Source organism: Lissotriton vulgaris, chromosome 5 (genome assembly GCF_964263255.1).
Source record: "Lissotriton vulgaris chromosome 5, aLisVul1.2, whole genome shotgun sequence".
Lineage (NCBI taxonomy): Eukaryota > Metazoa > Chordata > Amphibia > Caudata > Salamandridae > Lissotriton > Lissotriton vulgaris.
In genome coordinates, this window is record NC_141693.1 from 1,133,174,473 (window position 1) to 1,133,186,646 (window position 12,174).

Genomic DNA, 12,174 nt, shown 5'->3' on the forward strand with positions numbered 1-12,174 from the left:
CCAAATGACAACCAAGTTAGGAGAGTTGATGGAAGGGTGAATTGTAGAGATATGTGGCGGGAGACGCACCCTGACATTAGGCCATTTTCTTGCTACACCCCAGCACATGATTCATATAGCTGTGTGGACTGGTCTCTAGCAGCTGGGGAAATAGTTACTAGTGTGTTGAGCACACGATTTCTGTAAAGATTCCTCTTGGATCATGCTCCGCAGTTGTTGGAGCATGGTACAAGAAGGAAACATCATGGGGTGCGCCTATGGTGCCTTGACCGTATCTAGGGGTTTCTGGACTGGCTTAAGCTTCACCATCTTGTTGTAGCACATCGCGAGAATCTAGAGGAGGAACCTCCAGGTGGAGGATTTGACTTTAGCCATAAGCGATATGACGTGCTGCAGAGAACCAGGAGCAGATGGGCTCCCGGTGGAGTATTTTTGGTCTCCTACCTGCTGGCGACACTTCCAGAGGCCCAGTAATTGGAGATATTGCCTCAGTCCATGAGAGAGGCCTGATTGTCATGGTACCTAAACCCGATAGGGACCCAACCGACCCGGGCTCATATAGGATGCTACTTGTGCTAGGAGTTGATACCAACATACTATCCAAGGTTGTTGCAACTAGGTTGCACAGGATGTTACCACACCTAGTCCATGAGGACCAATGTGGTTTTATACCCGGCCACATATGAATCTTAGAAGGCTGACTCACGTACCACACTCCGTACTTGGTGCGGACCTGGAAGATACATTAGTGCCATTAGATATCTAAAAAGCTTTCGATACTCTGAGCTGAGAGTTTGTTTGGGATGTTGAGACGCATGGGACTAGGGCCACAATTTGTGTCCTGGGTACAACTCCCATATGCACAACCTGTGGCCAGGGTTCGACCTGGAAGTATGGTATCCGATTGTATACCGCTTGAGAGAGGTATGAAACAGCGATGACCCCGTCCCCATTTTTTTTTTGCTCTTGTGGCTGATGCCCTCCTATATGTTCGAAACCTAGAACAGTCGATTGTAATCTTGCTGGAAATTCTGAATGGTTTTAGCAGGGCATCTGGGATGCATGTGAATAAGTGCAAAACGGTACTTTTCTTGCTGGCGAGTCTGGAGGGCTGATCCCCAGCTGATCATCGTATGACGGGGCTCATATGGAAAAGGCTTCATTTTGGCAATCTAGGAATTCAGATTACGCATTCTTTGGAGGATCGGTACCATTTAAATATGGGAAATGTGGTCAAAAACCTACGAGCTTCCATCCAGTTCTGGAACCAGCTACCACGTTTTATGATAGGCAGGGTGGCCCTCAGCAAAATGTGCTCCTGGTGCCTATATACTTTACAGAATTCGCTGTGTGGAATCCCAAGGTCCACGTTTACCAAACTGAATAGCTTCCTGGTGTCCCTGGTGTGGGCAGGCAAAAGAAGTAGAGTTAAATTGGAGGTTCTGAAGCTAGACCTATAACACAGGGGATTAGGACTCCTGAATCTGCAAATGTATTATATAGCAGGGCTACTTCAATATGTAGCCCAGTTCAGTGAGGATGGAGGGAATGGCGAAAAGAAGCTACTGGCTGGGATGGTGGACAGATGTGACCTCCCGTAGTGTTTAATGCTGGGAACTAGAGCTCCGAGTGACTATCTGTTTATTGCCGGTCAGGTGGCCTGGGAATTGGCGTGCTCTCGGGTACTGCATAGGACACCTTATGCCAGACTGCTTCCCCTTTGTTGGTTAATACCTTTTCAGCAGATACACTGTCCAATGGATCTAACACTGTGGACAGAGAGTGCCTGTAATGTGGCTGGGGATCTTTATCTTCAGAATGCTTTTATAAATATGAGCGATGCAGTAGACTTATTTCAAGTGGCACCTGGACAGTTTTTGCAATATACTAAGTTGTCCCATATGGCTCAGGAAATCCGGACAGATTTCCCAGTGGAACTGGTGGAGTCACAGACACTGACATTATTGCTTGACTCTGGATCCAGTAAAGGCCTGGTATCCTTTATTTATAATACTCAAAAGAAAGACTGGCATACTGATATGTCAGTAGTGAGAGATAGGTGGACTTGGATTTATCCACACCGCTCGCAGTCAAGGAAGGGCGCAGTAATGCCCATTTTAAACTCACTCAATTTTATTATTTGAACTGCACCTATCTCAAGCCGCAACGGATCCATAGAATCTATGCCTCTCAATCGGGGACATGCGATAGAAACAGAACAATTCAGTGACATTCCTACACAAGGTGTGGGATTGTAAAAAATAAAAAGAGTACTGGTTGATGGTGGTGCGGATACTTCGGGAAGTGGCACAAATGCACATGGACAGTTCAGTTAACCTATGCCTGCTGGGAGTTCTCCCGCACTTGAAGAGAGAAAAAGAAATGGAAAATAGATTTGCCCAATTGGGGTTGGTGCTAGCGAAGAGACGCCTGACCATACATTGGGTGCAGCCTAGGCCTCAAGACCTTCACAAAGGAATGGGCGACATGAGTGAGTGGGAGGTGGCTGAGGAGCGAAGATAGACCTTGGGGCGCACTGCTGAACATGCCGAGAAGGACTTAGAGATATGGGTGTTATGGTGGAACAGCAGAAGAGTATTGAGCTGCGGGGAAAGGATCACCACCCACCTCCCAAGATGCTACTTCAGGGAGTCCCCAGAGTGGGAGAATACCCTCTGAGGATCTAGTGGAGGGAGAGAAAGCAAACGCAGATGAGAATGAGGCTAGGCTTCAGACTTCATAAACTACTTCAGGACTTCCGCCACCCAACCGCCCTCGATCTGAGGAGAGCCTGGCAATTATGGGGTACGTGTGTGCAGTACATCTGAGGGATGGGGACTCTACTCACCCCTGTGTTTTGGACTGTGGGATCTGAAAGTTTGTATTCGTAAATGAATGTATTGAACTTCTGCTTAGTTTCAAATATGTTTTCTCTGCACTGCATGTTAATTCGACACCTGTTGTACTCTATATTCAAAATACAAAATAGAGTGATTAAAGGGATAAAGCAGAGACAATGAGAAACTAGAGGCTTAACGCGTACATGGTTCAACCTTGTTAGCCTACTCACGCTCTGGTGACACTATGTATTGCAGTATTGTCGGAGTAGGCCAGCTTTAATCGGATTTCAAAACTGTTGAAACCAGCATCTATTTTGAGTGAGCCAGTACAGCCAAAGAAACCCAGGTCCATTTTCAGATCGGCACAGGATACTGTGCTACACTTACCCCTGATTACAGTATGCCCAGGCTATCTCCACCCCGCCGAAACTGAGGTAAAGTGCCTTACTCAATCCCACCTAAGAAGCGCTGGTAGGCTGACTAGAGATCGGCAGTATGTGCACTGTAAGTCACTGGTTTGTGAAATGTCTCATGACTATGCTTTATTGTGCTGTTTTATATAATGACCTCAATAAAAGAAATTGAAAACAAATAAAAATAAATACATGTAAGCATTTGCTCCTAATATTTTCACGTGATGCACAAAAAATTTGCTGAAATTCCGACCACCTCAGCATCCATCTCCATATTTCCCCCTTTCAGTGATCCTATACTACGAGTCCTTTGTTTTAAATCTGCCACTGGCTGGAAAGCAGCCTGGTGTATGCATGTAAGTATGTGGTATTTGTATAGAGAACACCTAGCCAAAACGCAGTGCTGCACTGTATAGTGCCATATGTAGACCCATGAAATAATTCTGCCGTCTATGGGCACTTGTGCAGATCTGCACACAGCAGGAAGTCCAGGGAGACTGCCCCTGCCTCTGCTGTGCAAGAGGAGCAGGGTGGGAGTTGGGGATCACATGCCAATGGGGAGTGGTTCAGCATGCTGACATGGGGATAGTGTTTTACATAGTAGGGTGTTACAGATTGTGGCTTTGGAAGATGGTGATATCAGTGCTTTACATACTGGGACATTGTGGGCACTAAATGCAGCATTCAGTGTTCTGGCCTGATCTTGAGGCTTTACTTATTGGGTCTTTTTGGGCAGTGACCATGTTTTGTACCTTTTCCTGAAGGGGTCATTGCTGGTACTGACCTGGGGGGTACAGCTTTATGTTACTGCAGAATTGCACTTAAAGGTCTTGTCTTGTCGCTTTACATTCTGGGGCATTACAGAATTCTGGCCTGCACATGTGCTTGGGATAGTAGAGCATTGTGGATTTGCCAGGGTGTGCTGTGTTGCAGGGCTTTTGTATGACAATAATGCAATACAGGCCTGATTGCATGTAATCATGACTACATTTATTATTAGAGATTTCATATATGGGTGTAGGACCAAGGAAGGTAGATTAACTGTTTAATGGTGATATCAACAAATGCGTGCTCAGTGCTGTCTTTTACTTTAGGAACTCCATGTTCTTCTGACACTGTTCAAATTAGCAAGACAGGGAAGGGACAGTTTCCACTTCGCGTGTACACATTGTAATCATGGCTGCAGGGGAAGATGATCTTGCGAAGAGCCAGCTTGGAAAGAAGACGGAAAAAGCATCACTTGCTTCTGTATGCTTCTGTAGAGGAGCATTGATTGCACGATTTTGTAGCAAAGCAGGAGCTGAGCACAAGTGAATTCTCCTCTCTCCACAAGACATCATTAGCAATAAAGGTATTTAAGGTACCGGTGCAGTACTATGGTAAGCATATGGACCAGTTGCTGGGAGAAGATACTGAAGGGCTGAATGACTGTAGACCTGATGACAGCATAGGTTATGCTGGAAAAGTATACATGGCTTGGCATAATGAATCTTAGTGAATTAATATAGGTTGGATGGCAAAAACTATTATACACACATTGTGTAGAGAGCAGACTTACAAGTTAGGGATGTGTGAAGAAATATGGATACGGTTTTTTTCATCTTTGTCCCAATTTGTAGATTATCTGCTGAGTGGTTTATAATAATTGTACTCATTTTGATACATTTGTTATGTAGAAAAGTACTTTCGGAGCTAATGAAATCGCTGGGTGTGACCCCCAATGTTATTGATGCTTTATACAGTAGGGCATTAGGAATACTGACCCAAAGATACATCTTTAGATATTGTGGATATAGTGGTCTGGATGCAGTGCTTTCACAATTGGCAACACTTGCATTAGTATTGTTCTTTACATACTGGGACATGGTGAAGCACACCTGGCTATGTTGCTTACACACTGGGCCAATACTTGCCTGGCTGTGGTGCTTTGCATACAGAGGCATTTTCAAAATTGGTATTAACCCTCATTACATATGTGGTGTACCTTAGATAGCTTGTGTCACATAATTACACACCCATGATCCTTCACTCTACCTCAGTCGTTTTACATTCTCACGATATACTATGCGGTTATAATGGTACTGCTGCATATCATCTAAGTATATCCCAGGCATGTATAGTTTTTGATATCTTATATTTCATTAAGCAGAGATTGAATGTGTGTAGACTAGATCACGCTAGAAAAGCATTTGGTAAAAAAATAGAACTCTTGGATTACAGGAGCGATGAATGTTAATTCCATTTGGACAAACAGTCTTTCCACATGTCGTTGGGCGGTCATTGTAATGATCCAAATACTGAAGTTGCTCCAATAAAGGTACTTTAGATTGAAGTCTGAGTCGGATGTAGAATTAAGAGCTCAGTAAGTGCTGCAGATGCTGTGACCAAACCAGTGCGAGTCATGGAATAGCAATGTATGGGAAAATAAATAAACGTACATTCCTTGGAAGAAGCAGCAGACTAATTTTAGGGCGTGTAACATATACGTCTATGCCATAACAGTCCATTAGCACGTGATTAGGAATGCCTTTATGTCTTAGATCTTTGAGTTGATGTAATAGGCTGATAAGATGACATTTTCTTGGATTGATGCCATGGCCTTCTAAGATGACATGTTCTTTCTTTACCCATAATGTGATCTCTACTGTTTTTGGAGTTTGATAATGTTTTTGTTTATTTGGAACACAGATTAAGGTGGTTGATCCCAAGACCAAGAGCTGCACTTCGTTGACGGGCACTGGCACGGCAGACAATGTTGTTTCAAGTTTTACACAATCAACGTTTAATGAACCTGGTGGCCTGTGTGTTGGAGATAATGGCGGTGTGCTTTATGTGGCAGATACAAATAACCATCAGATCAAAGTGCTGGACCTGGAAACCAAAACAGTCTCAGTAGTAAGTACACACTCCGGTGCTGCTTGTTTAAGATTAAAGCAAATTTAGCTGGAGAGATCTGCCATCAAGTAAAAACATATATAATGTATCCTGATGAGAAGAGTATGATATGCCGTCTATTACTATTGTTGAGTCTGACGAATCTGCCCTACCTCTCCCTCAACAATGTTAATAAATAGCATATTATACTCTGCTCATCTGCACGTATGGTTTATGTCTTGACTTTTTTGTAGATGTCTTTTTTTAACAAATGGATCTAATCAAAATCTGGATGCAAATTTGTGCAGCAAGATAAAATCACACTCAAGTGGTATCATGACTGGTAGGAGAGTTGCTTCTGTGCCTTAAGAAATTCTAATGTGCAATCTCTGATGGCAGTAAAAAGTGCTTTTCCAGTGTCAAGTTCGCTGTACTGTGATAATAAACTGCAATCTGACCTTTACTGGGGCCATTCCTTAAATTCTTTGAAATGCCACCTAACATGTGTCGGCTGATGTCAGATTGTGCTAAATTTTGTTGTACCTTTGTGAACCTATCTGACAGCATTATACAGATATACACTTGCAAACTCTAGAATTGACTGTGAGTTATTCTTTATAGAATGCTTTCGAATAACGGTTATACAAATCTGATGCGTGTAATCTCAAACTGGCATATCAAATCAAGCATTAAAATCGAGCAGTTTTGACATCCAACAAGCGAGAAGGAACTGTATGTTCTGTAACATTTGCATAGGTGGAAATCAGCTTCTGTAGTTGCAATGTTATTTTAAAATGTACGATAATAATCAGTGGCAGGCCTATAGATCCATTAACGCACATCCTGTGTGGGCAGTCCCTTCATCAGCGACCGAGGCTGAGGGAATTCCTGGTGTCCTTTTTCTGGTCCAAGTAGAACTTCATGGTCAGTTTCATATTTAAGTTATGAAGTGTGCCTTTTACAGCTGTGTGACAGAGGTAAGGTAGGGAGAAAGATCTTTTGGTTTACATGGAAATCCAGGAATACTTTGAGAATGAAGAAGAGACGGGTCATAATTCCTCCTCTGTTTGAAACTCACACAAGCTTATTGATCGGAGATGAGAGGGTGCTGGGATTATTCAACAAGGCAAGAACAAGAAAAATCTTAATGTGCTCGGAATCCTCCCGGTGTTTGGGAAACTGGTGATAGAGACTGGAGAAAGAGTACCTGATAGCTTCATCGACAAAGAGTTCCTCCAATTATACAGGTGGGTGTCTGGAGTCCAAGAAATAAAGTGTGTACTGATCATTCACGTTCAGTGAATGAAAGCAAGAGCACCATTGTCGAGGCTGATGATAATGACTCGGACTCCAGGGTTAACTGTATTTTTATTTTTTACATTTCCATGCATTTGACAGCCATCTAACAGTGCAATAACTGAATGTCCAGGCCAGTGCTTTACTTTGATAAGATAAAAGTACTTTAATTTACACACTTAAAATGTAATACTCCACACTCAAAGTAGGTACGGTTCTCATACTGGTGCTTAGGTTAACTCACCTTGTATTCTACTCCGACTCACTCCTTTCTCGGGGGTTCCCTCTCGTTGGCATTTCTAGGTAGGTCTCCCCTGGTGTTGAGTGTCTGTTATGTTATGTTATGTTAAGGTGTCTTATAGCGCGCAACAGCTGCCCCAGCAAAGGGGCATTCCGGCACTAAAAGGAAAACTGACAGACAGCAGAGTAACACCAGCTAGTTAGTGGGGAAAAGAAGAGTCTTGATGGCCTTCCTAAATTCCAAGTAGTTGTTAAGCCCCGAATCTGCACTGGGAGTGTATTCCATAAAGTGGCAGCTCTATAACGAAAAGAGCGGCCACCAGCCCAGACTCTTCGTATCCGGGGACCACTACCAAATGCTGACCCTCTGACTGAAGGGGACGTGATGGAACATACGGTCACAGAAGATTGGCCAGAATAGGCGGGGTGGCACATTTCAACACCATAAAAGAGGTCTATAAGGCCTTAAATTCAATGCGCCTGGCCACCGGTAACCATTGAAGGCGACAGATGGCACTGGACACAGAACAGGACTTGCGCAGGCCTAGGAGTGTTCTGACAGCTGCATTTTGTGTCCTTTGCGTCCTCTGACCCTCTGCTTTATTAGACCCTAAGTAGAGGGAACACCCATAGTCAAGTCTGGACAAGACCATCACTTGGATGATGACCTGGCGTGTAGAGGCATCAAAGAAGCCCAGCAATGGTCTGAGCCCCCGTAAAAGTCCAAAGCAGGTCTCTGCTGTTTTTTTGGTTTGGACTCGATAGTTTAGAGATGAGTCCAACCAAACCCCTAAGTTATTTACCGCTTGTTTGGGACAAGGGGGCATGCCCAGACTAGCTGGCCACCAGAGATCACTCCACAGACCATGGTCTTTGCCTACCACCAGTATCTCCGACTTGTTGGAATTCAGTTGGAGGCAGTTAGCAGTCATCAACTCGGCCACTGCCACAAGATCGCCCTGAAACTTGAGGGCATCTTGCTCAGTGTTATTAGAGAGTGCCACCACTAACTGAGTGTCATCAGCAGATAAGACCATGGTCAGGCAAATATGAAGGCTTTTGTGCATATTACCCATAGGTTCAATTCTTAGGGTTCACCGCCTTTATCAATTCTCATGTTGTACAGTCTCACCACAGTGCAGGCTTCAGAGTCTGATTCCAGTGACAACAGGGGCCTGCAGCATGTGTCTAGGTTCCCTCCTGCTTCTTGGAGCAATGTACCAGCTAGAGGCTCGACCCACGTTCCAGGGAGGAACCCAGGAGGACTTTCCTGCAGGTAGGCGTTGACTCTGGTGAGCAAAGAACCCTCTTGCGGATCACTGGTGAGTGTGCGGTCGGAGGCCTCCATGATCGGAAAGCAGAGAGAAGACAGCCACCCCTGGGGTCACGGCTGCAGCAGCAAAGTACTCTTCAGGTGCATTCTTTTGAATTGCAACAGCGCAGTCTACCTCTGAACAAACATCAGGATGATGGCGCGCCATGCCTTCTGCACAAAACATCTTCCTGGCGGCATACTCTGCCTTGACACAAAACGTCTTGACAACGGAATATATTGCCTTGGGCAAATCTTTGTGCTGAATGAGGTTTTTTACAGCAGGATAGCCCACTGCATGAGTACCCACAACAGAGGGACAACGTAGTGTAACCTTTCTACACCTGACTAACCAACAGCACCCCTGACGGTGATCAGGAAAGAGAAAAGCAGCTGCCCTCAGCTAAGGGACCTGCACATCCTTAACAACAGAAACTGCAAACCCTCTCTCCACTCCCACCATCCATTTAATGACACAGCTCAGGAAGATTAGTCAGCAGCTCCTCTCAGCATAAGGAGCTAATTGAATTTCTAGATTAGCCTTGCTACCTCTTGCCCCACATCAGTGTCCAGCTTCAGGAATGTTGGCAATGGAATTACTCAGTCTTGGAAAACAACCTTGCCTTCATCTTGCTCACAGGAACAAACCAAGGGCTGCCAAAATCGAACCCACAGTCCTCTAATTGTCTTGTTCACTCATACATACACTGCATGCGCCACACAGTCTGCATAATCACATAACTTACACTAGTGGTGCTGGCACTAGGATCTGGGTTAGTGCACAAAAGCAGAACTTTACAAGAGTGGGCTAGTAGGCCTCCACCGCAGAGACACAGATAATATATCCTTGACACAACCATGAATTCACAATACAAGGTATGCTGCAACCACTATTCGACAGTAGCCCTTTGTTTGTAAAATGAGGACATGGTTCATGCTCCCCACAGGTCACAGGACAGATCCAGTACCTCACTCATATCAAGTGACAGGCTTAAGCCTTCGCTCACACACCAGAGTAGTAAGAGGCAGGCACCATAGTCAGCAAACATTGGCAAAACTAATCAGTCTGGCGTTTTAGATTTGATAATACTTGTTTTGTTGTGATTTTTTAAAAACACTGCTGTGGGTTGCTTTCTGGCCCTTGATAATTTTCTGGCCCTTGTCAATATTGAAATTAAAAAATCTTTAGTAATAAACAAAATGTTTTTATGTCTCAAAAGTACACATTGCATTAGCATTCCCTGGCACTGAAGGGACCTAGTTTGTGTGTGGATATTCTCCTTTTGAAAGAGCAGAATGTCTTTACTCAGATTGAAGTCCACCGGGGCTGAATTGGGCTGTCCTCTTGTCCCATGCTGTATGCTGTAGTGGGTAGAAGAAAACTGTGAGTGATACAACACAACAATGGATGAACAGGGCTGACTGAAAACCCTGCAAGTAAGTATATTACATTTAAATATATTCACTGAAAAAACAAAGATTAAAGTCATGAGTGATAAAATATGTGGAGTAAGTAGCAGTGCATAGTGAGGGTGCGAATTATAGTTACCTTAGGGCATAAGTTATAGTTAGTTGAGCTATATAGAACTATAACTGGTGAATTTCTGTGGTTTTTAGATTTTAAAACGTTACATTGATGCTAAACAATTCACCTAACGATAGCTTATCTTTAACCTTTGGTTTTCTCAGTAAATTTTCAGAGCAGCCAAACCACCAATTGACCTCTAACTCCCTAGCAGGTAGCCAACCCCATGCTGAGCATGGCCTTTCATTGTGCGCTGTGTTGGGTTGGCCGTAGGCAGCCATACCAAGCATGGCCTTTGTTCATGTGTGGCATGGGGTTGGCCGCAAGGCCTGATTTGCTGCCAGGCCCTTCGTTCAACTCCCCGCATGCAGCCAGCCCCATGATGCCATGCACTTTGTCCATGCGCAGAAGGGAGTTAGCCTCAGGACTGGGCCTGCCACCAGGTCCTGTGGCCAACTGCTCAGCAGGCTGCAAACCCCATGTAGCGCACAGCTTTGGTGTGTTGCGTGGTGTAGGTTTGGCCTTTGTCCCTGGGTGCCCACATCACCAAGGGCCAAAACATATATATTAAGGGGAGGTCCCCAAGCCTTAACTTTCCCCGGTAACCCCATAAACTAGGGCCAAATTCCAATAAAAAGGGGAGGGAGATCACATTGCTCACCTTCCTGAATCTAAGAATGTCCTGAGGCTCCTATCTCCTGGGCCCAAATACAATTATACAGGGGAGTGGAGCATGCATCCCGGAGCCTTCTTGGGTCCTGGGGACACCATTCCCTGGGGCAAAATCCTAAGGGGAGGGGGGATGTCCCCTCCCCAAGCCTTAATAGTCCCTAGGGACCCCATCTCCTGGGAATAAGTACAATAAAAGAGGATAGGGAACCATTCAGCCCCCTTCCTTAAGCCTAATTAGGCCAGGGGACCCCATCCCTGGGGACCATATATTGTAGAAAAGGGGAGGGGGGCCACGCGATACTCCTCCGCAAGCTTATTTTGGCCCCAGGGACCCAACCATCTGGGGTATTTGTAAATTATAGTTGAGCGCCCTGATGCTCATCTGAGGCACCAACCAACCACCACTTTTGGGGCTGCAGGTGAGTCCCTGCAGCTCCAACCAGCTGCCTGCATGGTTTTTGGGAGACGGCATTTCTTTTACCCGAAGGGAGTAGCTATCTATGAATGCTCCCTCTGTGCAGATGCAATATGTATCCTGTTTCCAGAAAAGGAGTCTGCTCACAGCCGGCGCAGACTTGCCTTCCTGACCCACATTACTGCAGATAGGGAATACTCCACAAATTTGCAGCATGATAAAAAATGTAAAAAAATTTTTGGCCCCAGCCACCAGAGCTAGGGTGCCCTACCATGTCCTTGTGTCTTTTTTTTTACATTTTTGTATGCCTCAAGGCTGAATCTTAGGTCCTAAGATGACTGCTACCAGTTCCTGGTTGATGTGGTAGCAGCCAATCAGATCTCAGCTTGAGATCTGACAAACCCACGGAGGCTCCACGTCCCTAGATATACAATTTTGTTTAGTATTTACTGCTCAAAAACCAATGAACGGATTTGCACCAAATAACAAAAAACACTTTTTGTGGACCAAGATCTAGCATTCTGCCAAATTAGATGTAAATCCATTCAGCGGTTTGGGCTGTAGCTGTGTCTAAATTTCCTATGGAA

The 12,174-nt window shown here is 44.8% G+C and overlaps 1 protein-coding gene across 1 annotated transcript in view; it reads left to right on the plus strand.

Moving 5' to 3' along the window:
* Positions 1-12,174, plus strand: part of NHLRC2 (NHL repeat containing 2) — a 1,046,453-nt gene that overhangs the window by 885,098 nt on the left and 149,181 nt on the right. Inside the window, exon 9 of the mRNA XM_086922864.1 lies at positions 5,942-6,148. Within this exon, the coding sequence (XP_086778990.1) occupies positions 5,942-6,148 (207 nt within the window). The remainder of the gene's footprint in view (positions 1-5,941; positions 6,149-12,174) is intronic.